At 43.4% G+C, this 15,435-nt stretch overlaps 1 protein-coding gene across 1 annotated transcript in view; it reads left to right on the top strand.

Moving 5' to 3' along the window:
- Positions 1-9,242: 9,242 nt before the first annotated feature.
- The window catches only part of AHCY (adenosylhomocysteinase), a 124,734-nt gene continuing 118,541 nt past the window's right edge, over positions 9,243-15,435 (top strand). The window contains exon 1 of the mRNA XM_069243818.1: positions 9,243-9,379. Within this exon, the coding sequence (XP_069099919.1) occupies positions 9,352-9,379 (28 nt within the window). The 5' untranslated portion in view covers positions 9,243-9,351. The remainder of the gene's footprint in view (positions 9,380-15,435) is intronic.

Raw genomic sequence — 15,435 nt, forward strand, 5'->3', positions numbered from 1 at the left:
ACTGCAGATCTTAGAAGTTCCTCCTGTCCCCAACTCCTTATTTCCTTTCAAAAACCCCATAAGCGAATCTCTGCTCCTTATGGCCCATTGGGTTAAGTGGGTCATGTCCTTGGCTGGCATTTCTACTGATACCTTTGGCGCCAATGTGGTCAAAGGGGGCCTACAGCCTCTCAGGTATTATGGGTGGGAGCAAATTTATATGATATTCTTAGAACTGCAGATTGGTCAACGTTAATATGTTTAGAACCTTTTATTGTAACCAATTGATCATCCATGTGACTCCGTTATATCATTGCTTTCAACAAACATAATATGAGCCTCTGATCTTGTAATAAAATTTAGATTTTGCTATCCTTGGTGTCTGAAAGGCTAGATTTTATTAAAGGCACAGAGGTGAGTATTATCCCACCACAGTTTCACTAACCCTCCCTGGTTTCTTTTGCCTGCCGTCCCAATGCCTTCAACAAGTTCAACTGCATCCAGTTAATTCACATGGAGCATCTCCTCCTCTGGATACTTCCTTATGGATTTCTCGACTTAATTCAACTCTTCCAGACATGGCTACTTTTTTCCTTAAGGACATCTTTAAGGATTTGGTGACTGTGATATTAACTTTATGTTAGGTTATAATTTTGTTTTCCGAATCTCATATTGACTGACTCTCGCAGGAAAAGAGGGCTTGTTGCTCTCAGTCAGGATAGTTATTGTTGTACTTGATGTCCTATTGGTTATTCTTTTGTGAAGTCATGTAATAGTTCTTTCCCAGGGTTTTCTTGGTAAATAAGTTTTTTTTGGCTGCTTTATTTATTAAAGCAAGAAAAGAAAGCACAATACTCACTCCATGTCTTTAATAAAATCTAGCCTTTCAGACACCAAGGCTAAGAAAATCTCAATTAGTTATGTAAAAAGCAGAAGATCCTCTAAGGTTCCACCTCCAAGCCTGGCCACTGGATGCAGGCATTCACCAAATGGGCTGCTTGTGAAACAGGTTGATTTTAAATGATAAACCATATTAGACTGGACCATGACCTTCTTGTATTGCTGCACATTTATCCTAAGTAGGCAAAAAGCCTCATTGGAAGGCAGTCAATCATGTGCCTGCAAGCCATAACACAGACTGGAACGTTTCGGACCTTTCAAACCAAAGGTCGAAGTGGGCAGGATCTGTGGGCACGATGTGCGCATACTTTTATAATTTAACTGTAGGAAAGTACCATCTTGCCTGGCATGTTACCCCCATTTTTCACTGTATATATGTTGTTTTAGTTGTATGTGTCACTGGGACCCTGGTAACCCAGGGCCCCAGTGCTCATAAGTGTGCCTGAATGTGTTACCTGTGTAGTGACTAACTGTCTCACTGAGGCTCTGCTAATCAGAACCTCAGTGGTTATGCTCTCTCATTTCTTTCCAAATTGTCACTAACAGGCTAGTGACCATTTTTACCAATTTACATTGGCTTACTGGAACACCCTTATAATTCCCTAGTATATGGTACTGAGGTACCCAGGGTATTGGGGTTCCAGGAGATCCCTATGGGCTGCAGCATTCCTTTTGCCACCCATAGGGAGCTCTGACAATTCTTACACAGGCCTGCCACTGCAGCCTGAGTGAAATAACGTCCACGTTATTTCACAGCCATTTTACACTGCACTTAAGTAACTTATAAGTCACCTATATGTCTAACCTTTACCTGGTAAAGGTTAGGTGCAAAGTTACTTAGTGTGAGGGCACCCTGGCACTAGCCAAGGTGCCCCCACATTGTTCAGAGCCAATTCCCTGAACTTTGTGAGTGCGGGGACACCATTACACGCGTGCACTACATATAGGTCACTACCTATATGTAGCTTCACAATGGTAACTCCGAATATGGCCATGTAACATGTCTATGATCATGGAATTGCCCCCTCTATGCCATCCTGGCATAGTTGGCACAATCCCATGATCCCAGTGGTCTGTAGCACAGACCCTGGTACTGCCAAACTGCCCTTCCTGGGGTTTCACTGCAGCTGCTGCTGCTGCCAACCCCTCAGACAGGCATCTGCCCTCCTGGGGTCCAGCCAGGCCTGGCCCAGGATGGCAGAACAAAGAACTTCCTCTGAGAGAGGGTGTGACACCCTCTCCCTTTGGAAAATGGTGTGAAGGCAGGGGAGGAGTAGCCTCCCCCAGCCTCTGGAAATGCTTTCTTGGGCACAGATGTGCCCAATTCTGCATAAGCCAGTCTACACCGGTTCAGGGACCCCTTAGCCCCTGCTCTGGCGCGAAACTGGACAAAGGAAAGGGGAGTGACCACTCCCCTGACCTGCACCTCCCCTGGGAGGTGTCCAGAGCTCCTCCAGTGTGCTCCAGACCTCTGCCATCTTGGAAACAGAGGTGCTGCTGGCACACTGGACTGCTCTGAGTGGCCAGTGCCACCAGGTGACGTCAGAGACTCCTTGTGATAGGCTCCTTCAGGTGTTGCTAGCCTATCCTCTCTCCTAGGTAGCCAAACCCTCTTTTCTGGCTATTTAGGGTCTCTGTCTCTGGGGAAACTTTAGATAACGAATGCAAGAGCTCATCCGAGTTCCTCTGCATCTCTCTCTTCACCTTCTGATAAGGAATCGACTGCTGACCGCGCTGGAAGCCTGCAAACCTGCAACATAGTAGCAAAGACGACTACTGCAACTCTGTAACGCTGATCCTGCCGCCTTCTCGACTGTTTTCCTGCTTGTGCATGCTGTGGGAGTAGTCTGCCTCCTCTCTGTACCAGAAGCTCCGAAGAAATCTCCTGTGGGTCGACGGAATCTTCCCCCTGCAACCGCAGGCACCAAAAAGCTGCATTACCGGTCCCTTGGGTCTCCTCTCAGCACGACGAGCGAGGTCCCTTGAATCCAGCAACTCTGTCCAAGTGACTGCCACAGTCCAGTGACTCTTCAGTCCAAGGTTGGTGGAGGTAAGTCCTTGCCTCCCCACTCCAGACTGCATTGTTGGTAACCGTGACTTTTGCAACTTCTCCGGCCCCTGTGCACTTCCGGCGGAAATCCTTTGTGCACAGCCAAGCCTGGGTCCACGGCACTCTAACCTGCATTGCACGACTTTCTAAGTTGGTCTCCGGCGACGTGGGACTCCTTTGTGCAACTTCAGGGAGCACCGTTTCACGCATCCTCGTAGTGCCTGTTTCTGGCATTTCTCAGGGTGCTACCTGCTTTAGAGAGGGCTTCTTGTCTTGCTCGATGTCCCCTCTCTCTGCTGGTCCAATTTGCGACCTCCTGGTCCCTCCTGGGCCTCAGCAGCGTCCAAAAACGCTAACTGCATGATTTGCAGCTAGCAAGGCTTGTTGGCGTTCTTTCGGCGGGAAAACACTTCTGCACGACTCTCCACGGCGAGAGGGATCCGTCCACCAAAGGGGAAGTCTCTAGCCCTTTTCGTTCCTGCAGAAACCTCAGCTTCTTCCGTCCAGTAGAAGCTTCTTTGCACCCGCAGCTGGCATTTCCTGGGCATTTGCCCATCTCCGACTTGCTTGTGACTTTTGGACTTGGTCCCCTTGTTCCACAGGTACCCTAGATTGGAAATCCACAGTTGTTGCATTGCTGGTTTGTGTCTTTCCTGCATTATTCCTCTAACACGACTTCTTTGTCCTTAGGGGAACTTTAGTGCACTTTGCACTCACTTTTCAGGGTCTTGGGGAGGGTTATTTTTCTAACTCTCACTATTTTCTAATAGTCCCAGCGACCCTCTACAAGGTCACATAGGTTTGGGGTCCATTCGTGGTTCGCATTCCACTTTTGGAGTATATGGTTTGTGTTGCCCCTATCCCTATGTTTCCCCATTGCATCCTATTGTAACTATACATTGTTTGCACTGTTTTCTAAGACTATACTGCATATTTTTGCTATTGTGTATATATATCTTGTGTATATTTCCTATCCTCTCACTGAGGGTACACTCTAAGATACTTTGGCATATTGTCATAAAAATAAAGTACCTTTATTTTTAGTATAACTGTGTATTGTGTTTTCTTATGATATTGTGCATATGACACTAAGTGGTACTGTAGTAGCTTCACACGTCTCCTAGTTCAGCCTAAGCTGCTCTGCTAAGCTACCATTATCTATCAGCCTAAGCTGCTAGACACCCTATACACTAATAAGGGATAACTGGGCCTGGTGCAAGGTGCAAGTACCCCTTGGTGCTCACTACAAGCCAGTCCAGCCTCCTACATTGGTGGCAGCGGTGGGATAAGTGCTTGAGACTACTTACCACTCTTGTCATTGTACTTTTCATAAGAGAAAAATATACAAAACAAGGTCAGTGTATATACACATAGCCAAAAAGTTTTGCATTTCCTCTTTTCACTCTTTTCTAAGTGCTGAAAAGTACTTCTAAACTTTCAAAAAGTTCTTAAAAGTTTAAAAAGTTTTTTCTGTCTTTCCAAAAAGTTCTGAAAACGTTTTTCTCTTTTTCTATCACTTTAACTCTCTCTAAAAATGTCTGGCACAGGCCAAAATGGTGATCTGTCCAAACTTGCATATGACAACCTTAGCTGGAAAAGAGCAAGGAGTCTCTGTATAGAGAGAGGTTTGAGTGTAGGGAAAAATCCTTCCTTGGAACTGTTACTTAACATGCTTAGAGAACAGGATAAGGCCATAGGTGCCTCATCTGTTGAAAAAGTACCTAATAGTTCCCAATCTGATTCAGGGACTCCCCCAGGAAAAGATTCAGGAAAGAAACTCCCTAGCCTGCCCATTACTAGACAGTCTAGCATAGTTGGGAATGATGATGAGCCACACCATACAAATAGTGTTGTCTCACATCATAGCAAAAGCATTTATTCTCACCATACTGGTAGTAATGTTTCTGTTAACCAAGCTGTTAGGGTGGCTTCTGTAAGGGACAGGTCTCCTTCTGTTCATTCCCATCATAGCTCTGTTTCTAGGAATGTCCCTCCCACCAACCCTGATGACAGAATGTTAGAGAGGGAACTCAATAAGTTGAGGGTGGAACAAACCAGACTGAAGCTTAAAAAGCAACAGCTGGATTTGGATAGACAGTCTTTTGAATTAGAGAAGGAAAGACAGAAGTTGGGTTTAGATACCCATGGTGGCAGCAGCAGTATTCCCCATAGTCATCCTGCAAAAGAGCATGATTCCAGGAATCTGCACAAGATAGTTCCCCCTTATAAGGAGGGGGATGACATTAACAAGTGGTTTGCTGCACTTGAGAGGGCCTGTGTTGTACAGGATGTCCCTCAAAGGCAGTGGGCTGCTATCCTATGGCTATCATTTAGTGGAAAAGGTAGGGATAGGCTCCTTACTGTGAAAGAAAATGATGCTAATAATTTCCAAGTTCTTAAGAATGCACTCCTGGATGGTTATGGCTTAACCACTGAACAGTACAGGATAAAGTTCAGAGAGACCAAAAAGGAGTCTTCACAAGACTGGGTTGATTTTATTGACCATTCAGTGAAGGCCTTGGAGGGGTGGTTACATGGCAGTAAAGTTACTGATTATGACAGCCTGTATAACTTGATCCTGAGAGAGCATATTCTTAATAATTGTGTGTCTGATTTGTTGCACCAGTACTTGGTGGACTCTGATCTGACCTCTCCCCAAGAATTGGGAAAGAAGGCAGACAAATGGGTCAGAACAAGAGTGAACAGAAAAGTTCATACAGGGGGTGACAAAGAAGGCAACAAAAAGAAGGATGGTAAGTCTTCTGACAAGGGTGGGGACAAATCTAAAAATGAGTCTTCATCAGGCCCACAAAAACACTCTGGTGGGGGTGGTGGGCCCAAATCCTCTTTTAATCAGAACAAGGAAAAGAAACCATGGTGCTATTTATGTAAAATAAAAGGCCATTGGACAACAGATCCCAGTTGTCCAAAGAAAGGCACCACTGCTCCTACCACTACAACCCCTACTGCTACACCTAGTGTCCCTACTAATAGCAGTGGTGGTGGGAGCAAACCTACTAATAGCCAATCCAAGGGAGTAGCTGGGCTCACTTTTGGTAATTTAGTTGGGGTTGGTCTGATTAGGGAGACCACAGAGGCTACTTTAGTCTCTGAAGGGGCTATTGATTTAGCCCCTTTGGTTGCTTGCCCCCATAACTTGGAGAAGTACAAGCAACTAACCCTAATAAATGGTGTTGAGGTCCAGGCCTACAGGGACACAGGTGCCAGTGTCACAATGGTGATTGAGAAACTGGTGCACCCTGAACAACACATACTTGGACACCAGTACCAAGTAACCGATGCTCACAACATAACACAAAGCCACCCCATGGCTGTTGTAAATCTCAACTGGGGGGGGGTAACTGGTCCAAAGAAAGTTGTGGTAGCTTCAGATGTACCTGTAGACTGTCTATTAGGGAATGATTTGGAGACATCAGCTTGGTCAGATGTGGAGTTGGAGGCCCATGCAGCAATGCTGGGCATCCCAGGGCATATTTTTGCTTTGACAAGGGCTCAGGCCAAAAAGCAAAAAGGACAGGGAAGCTTGGATCCTGGAACAATGGACCAAGTGCTCCCTAAAGCTAGGGCTAGTAGAAGCAAACCACTTCCTACTATCCCTCCCTCTATAGTGGATTCAACTTCTGAGGAAGAAGAATTCCCTCCCTGTGCAGAACCTACACCAGAGGAGCTGGAAGCAGACACTGCTGAGCTTTTGGGTGAAGGGGGGCCTGCCAGAGAGGAGCTGAGTGTGACACAGCAAACCTGTCCCACATTAGAGGGTCTCAGACAGCAAGCTGTCAAACAGGCTAATGGGGATGTCAGTGACTCTCACAGAGTTTACTGGGAGGACAACCTCTTGTACACTGAGCATAGGGATCCTAAACCTGGAACTGCCAGGAGATTAGTGATTCCTCAGGAGTACAGAAAGTTCCTCCTAACACTGGCACATGACATTCCCCTAGCTGGGCACCTGGGTCAAATGAAAACTTGGGACAGATTGGTTCCATTGTTTCATTGGCCTAGGATGTCTGAGGACACAAAGGAATTTTGTAAGTCCTGTGAAACCTGTCAAGCCAGTGGCAAGACAGGTGGCACTCCAAAGGCACCCCTTATCCCACTGCCTGTGGTTGGGGTTCCCTTTGAAAGGGTAGGGGTTGACATAGTTGGCCCCCTTGATCCTCCAATGCTTCAGGCAATAGGTTTATCTTAGTGGTAGTGGACCATGCCACAAGATATCCTGAAGCTATTCCTTTAAGGACCACTACAGCACCTGCAGTGGCAAAGGCCCTCCTGGGAATATTTTCCAGGGTGGGCTTCCCAAAGGAAGTAGTATCAGACAGAGGAAGCAATTTCATGTCTGCATACTTAAAGGCCATGTGGAAGGAGTGTGGTGTAACGTACAAGTTCACAACACCCTATCATCCACAAACAAATGGACTGGTGGAGAGATTTAATAAAACTCTCAAAGGCATGATTATGGGTCTCCCTGAAAAACTCCGCAGGAGATGGGATATCCTTCTACCATGCCTCCTTTTTGCCTACAGGGAGGTACCCCAGAAAGGAGTGGGCTTCAGCCCCTTTGAACTTCTTTTTGGACACCCTGTTAGGGGTCCACTCACACTTGTAAAGGAGGGTTGGGGACAACCTTTAAAAGCTCCTAAGCAGCATGTCTTTAATAAAATCTAGCCTTTCAGACACCAAGGCTAAGAAAATCTCAATTAGTTATGTAAAAAGCAGAAGATCCTCTAAGGTTCCACCTCCAAGCCTGGCCACTGGATGCAGGCATTCACCAAATGGGCTGCTTGTGAAACAGGTTGATTTTAAATGATAAACCATATTAGACTGGACCATGACCTTCTTGTATTGCTGCACATTTATCCTAAGTAGGCAACAAGCCTCATTGGAAGGCAGTCAATCATGTGCCTGCAAGCCATAACACAGACTGGAACGTTTCGGACCTTTCAAACCAAAGGTCGAAGTGGGCAGGATCTGTGGGCACGATGTGCGCATACTTTTATAATTTAACCAAAACAGTTCCCTAAAATTTTATTAAAAGACAACGCTCCTAGGACAGTTAATTCAACAGCTGAGATGCCTCAGCTGAGGTGGAAGGGTTGGAGCCTTCTGTGCTATAATGCGGGGGCAGACAGCTAAACAAGAAACAAGCCTTCTTGAGAGGGTGCCTTCTGCTTGAACAAAATCAATTGGTTAATCTGCAAATGTAATGGCTGCTTGGGAGTCAGTATAGTCTTTAAATGATGGAGTCACTTGAAGCTTCACGATGACAAAGATTTATTCTGTTTGAGAGACAATGTAGGGCATTACCAGCTGAGTTGTTGAATGTGTGCTTCGATTGACAGTTACAAAACAATTACAAAACTAGGTGGTATGATAATCTATTGAAAAGTGCTTTTTTTTTTACCTTAACTATACATGTTTTCACATTTTGTGGAAGCCTGTCTTGTACTGTGTGAAATTCAAGTTTAAAATAATAAATAAGGTGTTGCAAATTGACTGTGCTTTCTGTCACAGGCTGGGACTTCGTGGCGCTTAAACACACGATCACATTAAGCAAGTTTCCATAACATAAAATAGTGCATTTCACACTCATTTGTTTAACTTACATTATTTTTTTCATTTCAGGTGTGTTATCCGAACAATATTGCTATAGAATTTTTTGTTCTTTTTACTGCGCCTTTGACATCCCAGTCACTAGGGATCACAATTTCTATATTTTTTTATGCTCTTAGACCACTGTTTCAAATCTCTTCCTTTCTCGACATAAATCAGTTCGTTTAGTTTAAAAAAGTTTTAAAAAATACATTTTTTTTAAATCCCACCCACCGGGGCTGTTTACTGTGGACCAAAGTATAGCCTGGCGAGAAAGTGAATATGAACGATAAATAAACGGACTGCAGAGCATGAATTTGGCCACCATCTTACCCGGGAGGTTTTCTACCGGAATAGGACAATCATTTGAAACTGTGGCTGACATTTTATCTATTTTGTCAAATTAATTATACTTTTTCAGAACACTATAGGAAACTAATAAAAACACCAGTCTTTTTAACCTAAAACAATTTGATATTTTTAGCAAAATAAATTCTTCAATAAAAAAACAATTTTCATGCGCTGGTGATCCTGACCGATTATTTTGTGCAATCCACATTTTTAATTGTCTAGTAAGTTAGGGTAATAGTGAGGCTCTAAAAGATGAGGCGATTTTTATATCTCTCTCCTCCCCGGTCTGAAGATATTTTCGTGGCGTTAATACATTGGGAGTCCGTCTTTTATGCCTAACAACCTTTTATGCAAATGAGCAGAGGCTTCTTAAAGGGAACTAGCCCGCTGCTGCTTTCTTCCCGCCGCTGCCACTATCTGAACCACGCTGTCTCTGTTCTGTCTCCAGCACCAGCTTCAGCATGTCAGATAAACTGCCCTTCAAAGTCGGTGAGTTTAACGCCGCACGTTATGTTTTTAACGATTCCAGCGGGCACTCTATTTGCACATTTGTGTCATTAAGCTTTTGAATTGGTTGTCTGCTGTAATCGATATATTTTAAGGTGGACCGCACTCGAGAGACATAGTGTGCCTTAGGGTCCTCTGTATCGAAGCCTGAAGGTTGTAAGGGGGATGTAGTGAATATTCCGCGGTTTATACTGGCCTAACGCTTTAACTGAGCTTTAGGGTCTGAGAATATGCTGCCGTAGACTAGCACGCAGTCAGCCCGGTTGCACAGGCGTCTAGCATTTCTGCGTGTCGTAGTTCAGCAGCTTTCTTGCAAGTAATGTTATCTACGGGTGACGTTTGTAGTGTGGACCACAATGCCCAGCAAGCAATACTTTAGGTAGGGACACTCTTTGACCTGTAGCGTGGACATCTTTTTTGCACATGTACTTAGGCTCCGGGGTTATTGTGTGTGGAAAACGTTTGGCAGAGCGTTGTTCATGGGCTAGCTTTTTTGTGTGTTAATTTAACCGCGTCACCTGTTCCCTCTGAGCAGCTGGACCCCCCTCACAGCCTGGGTCAAATAGCTTTATGCTTTTTGCAATCAGTCAGACTTGTAGGAGCCGTTTTGGGGTCTTGCTTGACTTAGGTGCACCTGTTTGTGCCCCCTTTTACTAGCAGCATGAAAACTGCTGTATTCTGTAGAGACCTGTTCCATGTTAGACTGGTGAGGGGCCAATGTCCTTTTGCTAATCACAAAGAACAAGCAGAGAATTCTGCAGGAGTACGTGATATAGAAAAGTGGATTTTTAACTGCTCGATATAATAGCGGAGTGTTCTTTAATCTTTCAGCCATGCTTGTTGAGAGCATGAGTTATGGTGAGCAGGTGCCTAGAGTGACCATTTGGCATGGAGAGAAATTCTGTCCAGGACTGTAAAATTTCACTCAAGGGGCGTGACCCTTAGGCAAGTGTCGCTCCCCTGGTGGGGGGGGGGGGGGGGGGGGGTGATTTTAGGCCACTTCTGCCCCCCTTGGGAGCAGAACAGCCTATTTCTATTAAAATGCCTGCTAGTTGCCTCGGAATAATAAAAAAAAAAAGTGGGGTGGTGGCTACCAACCAGTGGGGCATGGTTATGCTCCCACCCCAACTGAAGGGAGTGATAGTCTTTCAGCACACTAAAAGATCGAATCCCAACAGCAAGCAAGGGGACATTTAATTATTTGGGGTTTTGGTTTTACATTTGGACAAGGAGAGCTTGTCTAACTCTCAAAATTGTCCTACTTGCAATGGTGAGGGCTGTACTTTTTTGGACTTTGAGATGCTGCCATGTAGAAAAATCTAAGAGACCTAGACACATCTGAAAACTAAACATCTGGGTGAGTCCAAGGTGGTGTGCTTCACCTGCACCTGCACCATTTTCTTACCCACAATTCCCTGCAAGCCTCCAACTTTGCTTGAAATCACACATTTTCCCCCACATTTTTATGATGGAACCTTCTAGAATATGCTGGAATCCATAAAATTCTTACCAACCCAGCATTGCGCATCTATTCTGATAAAAAGTCTGCCCTACTTGTCAGCCTAAATTTTTTTTTTTTTTTCAAACTGCCCTTTTGGACCTGGTTTGGTTCCCCCTCAATTTCCTCATGTTTTTGGCTTTTCCCTGTCAGAGGCACTTGCCTCACTTACACAAGTGAGGTATCATTTTTACCAGGAGACTGAGGGGAACGTTGGGTGGTATAAAAATTGTGCTGGTGCTGTAACCCCACACAGAAATATGGGGTAAATGTGATTTTTTGTTTAGATAAATTTGAGGTTTGCGGAGGATTCTGGGTTAGAGAACACTGGGGGATCCACGTAAGTCACACCTCCCCTGACCCCTTTAGGTGTTTAGGTGTCTAGTTTTCAGAAATGTCCAGGTTTGCTAGGTTTTCCTACGTGCCGGATGAGCTAGAGGCCAAAATCCACAGCTAGGCACTTTGCAAACAAAAATGTCAGTTGTCAGTTAAAAAATTTGATGTGTCCATTTGCATTTTGGGGTGTTTCCTGTTGCGGGCACTAGGCCTACCAACACAAGTGAGGTACCATTTTTATTGGGAGACTTGGGGGAAAACATAATAAAAGAATAAGTGTTATTGCCCCTTGTCTTGCTCTACATTTTTTCCTTCCAAATGTAAGACAGTGTGTAGAAAAGACATCTATGTGAGAATTGCCCTGTAATTCACATGCTAGTATTGGGCCCCCGGAATTCAGAGATATGCAAATAACCACTGCTTCTCAACACCTTATCTTGTGCCCATTTTGGAAATACAAAGGCTTCCTTGATACCTATATTTCACTCTTTATATTTCACCACGTGAATTGCTTGGCTCTGGGTCCCTAGGGTTCTTGATGAGCCTACAAGTCCTATATATCCACGCAACCAGAAGAGTCCAGCAGACGTAACAGTATATTACTTTTAAAAATTTGCCATCCCTTGAAAAAGTTAAAGAAAACGTGGACTAGAATGGCTTTTTTCACCTCAATTTCAATATTTTTTATTTTAGCTGCTACTTTCTGTGGGAAAACCTTGAATGATGTACACAACTGACCCCATGCTGAATTCAGAAATGTCTACTTTTCAGAAATATTTAGCTGTCCGAGATCCAGCATTGGTTTCACACCCATTTCTGTCCCTAACTGGAAGGAGGCTGAAAGCACATAAAATAGTAAAAATGTGGTGTATCCCAGTAAAATGCCAAAATTGTGTTGAAAAATGAATGTGGTTTTTTGATTCAATTCTGCCTGTTCCTGAAAGCTGGGAAGATGGTGATTTTAGCACGGTAAACCCTTTGATGCCATTTTCAGTGGAAAAAACACATGCTTTCTTCTGCAGCCCCTTTGTCCCATTTTTTTTTTTTAAAGGACATTTTTGGCTGTATTTTGGCTAATTTCTTGATCTCCTCCAGGGGAACCAACAAACTCTGGGTACCTCTAGAATCCCTAGGATGGCAAAAAAATGCACATTTGGCGTGGATAGCTATTATGGACAAAACGTTATGAGGGACTAAGCGCGAGCTACACCAAATAGCCAAAAAAAGGCTCTGCACCTGAGGGGAAAAGGCCTGGCAGCGAAAGGGCTACAAAAAGACACCTTTGGGACATATTGGCTTTGCCATTGGTATGATCCATGCTGTGCAGCATGGCAAACAAGCATTTGCAATGCAATGGGTCTCGTGTTTGCTCAAGTTACAGCTGTTAGTGTTGTAAATTCCTAACTGGACTTTACTTGCCACATAAATTGAAAATGAAAAGTAAAATAGTTGACAAAAGCGAGCCTATTCAAAGTGAAAAGGCTACTACGAGCGTGAGTGCGAAGGAGGGGCACAAAAAGAAAAAAGTTAAACGTCTCCGCAGTCGTGCATTTATCCATGTAACGGGCAGTCCTCAAGGTGGTAACAAAAGCTCCCCAAGGAAGGACAAACATAAAGCATTTACCAGTAATAAATTATTTTTGAGAGGTAAGCTTATGAGTTAGTTCAAGTCATGGGCATGCGGTGGGTGGGCTTAAAAGCCCACAATGCTTACTACAGGTCAAAGCATTGGCACGCTCGTCCTAAAAAGGGAAAAAAATAGTCCAGTTGCCTCACTTTGTAGGCAAGCTAACCAAGCATACACAAGCCAACGAACGGACACTCCATTTTGTTTACCTGTCTGAGTTAGATCAGTAAATAAAAAGTAGCACGGATGGGGGAAGCTACGTGGGTATGAGGGCTTGAAGAAGAACTGCTGAGGGAGCAGGGAGGGAAGCATAATACCGGAATTTGGAGCTGTGCTTTGCAAAGAAAGTGCATTGTTAGGGTGGAGTAACTAATCTTTTTTTGTAGCGTCATTGACGATCATGTTAGAGCTTGACTGATATGTGCGTGTGCCAGAATCTTCCTGTTGTGACCGGATACTTATTTGAATTTCAGCAGTATTTAATTTTCCCTTGCTTGAAGGGAACATTGAGTTCTCGCGTCTTTCAGTTGTAGATGCAAATGTGTGCATTAGTTATGTTGAATGCATTTATTAAAATCACCTACAAGCAGCCTTTAAATGTTTATAGGTAAATTCAGTTTAAAAGCCACCATGGCCTTGTTCCAAATAGAGGAGCAGCTACTCCTGATTTGAGCTCATTCCAATGTATGACACATGCCATGGAAAAGGAGAATTAGAGGAAAATATGGTTGAACCCAGTGTAGACATTCCTCTAGTCAGAAATGAGATTAAAATTTGCCTACCAGTTTGACCTCTGGTGGCTTTAGCAGACCCAGTAATATTGATTAGAAGAACACATCAGTGGTGTCCTGTCACACCACTATTGGCACATTTTATTTAGAACTTAACCTGCACAAACCGTGAATAGTAGCTGAATCTAATCTCTACTGAAAATGTCAGTGCGGCCATCGTCCTTAAAAAAGGAAGCTGGTGAAATATCGGGGTAGCATCTAAATGTCACAACGCAAAGTGCATGTAATCAAATAACTATAGCAGATCCTGGGGTAGTTCCAACTCCAATCTACTTGGGCATTAAATTGACTATGGAACCCAACAGAAACTTAGGTCAGTTATAACCTCAAATACAGCAATATACTGATAAAATGGGAAACTGGCATAAGCTTTCCATAGTTTGGTCGGTGTAATACTGCCAAAATGAACACGTTGCCACCTCTTGTATACTTATTTCGATCTATTACTTAATTCATTTATAATATATTTTTTATTTTTTTTGAAAGTTCAGTCAGACTGTAGTTAGTTATCTGGGGGTTTTAAAACATAGATCATTAAGATTTTTTAAATTAGACTGGTTAAAAGGAGGCTGAGCAGTTCAAGAGTGTACTGCACACAAAACCATGTAGAAATTTCCCTCTCCCAGGCCTATTTCGAACTGCGGGTTGCATAGCATGGACATGGACTGGTATTAAGACAATATGACTAATTTATCAGAATGCATACCCCTGTTCACAAATTAAAATGAAATTACGTCCCACTCTGAGGCTTTAAGAAATGCTTGCATATTACAGACTTTATTAGCAGTGGTGGAGTTAAAAAAAAAAAATGAATAAAAAAAAAGAAAAATTGGGATTAGGTCTACAGGGGCCCCCAAACATTTCTGTAATCGGCTACTTAAATTCTGTGAAAATCATGCTGAGCTACTAATATTAGTGTTGCAATAGTGGCGACATCAGACAAGGTTACATTGATGGGCATCCTATGCAAGATTACCAGAAGTGATCACCTCAGTACAGCAGGCTGGGATGACAGCAGCAATGTTAAGAAAATTATTTTTAAGTTTTGCGTGCCAGGGATGAAAAATGCATGAGTCATAGCCACATTGCATGTTGCATCAGTGTTATGACATTAGTAATAATTCTTCTGAAAGCCGCGATTTATTACTCCACTAGCAGCTTTAAATATATTTTGAAAACATGACCATTTTTCTCCAAGCGTCACGTTTTGATCACAAATAGACTCCAAATGTTGGTATCCATATATCAATTCAGGTAAGCAAGCTTCTAACCTAGTAGGCTGGTCTGCACACAGGAGAGCTACTTACATGTAGCTGGAGAGCTACCAGTAGCTCACAAGCTCCTTGTTGGAGAAGCCTGGATTAGGACAAATTGCTAAAATTGCTTCAGGAACATTTTTCCAGAAACCAAATTAGGGCTTTGTATAGTCCGTTTTAGGAAGAACAGCACAATGACATGATTGTATAGCTGAATTATTGGTCCGGAAGGTGGATTCATAATTTTATGAAACACAATTCCGAAGCAGTATTACTGTTGGTCACTCAATGTTTGTAAACTTGCAAAACCTTAAGACTACATATAATCTATTGTACAGCATATAGTTTCGATGGGTGTGGTGAAAAACGGTTGATATTTCATATCTGTGCCACAGACAAGCTTAATATTTTTTTGTGACATGACCACTGTTAAAACTGTATTGGTTAACAAGTTGGCCATACTTTCAAGACATTTTGCAAATAGAATACAGGCTTTCAATCCAGGATTGAGACTTCCAAAATGCATAAGG

Source organism: Pleurodeles waltl, chromosome 7, assembly GCF_031143425.1.
Source record: "Pleurodeles waltl isolate 20211129_DDA chromosome 7, aPleWal1.hap1.20221129, whole genome shotgun sequence".
Lineage (NCBI taxonomy): Eukaryota > Metazoa > Chordata > Amphibia > Caudata > Salamandridae > Pleurodeles > Pleurodeles waltl.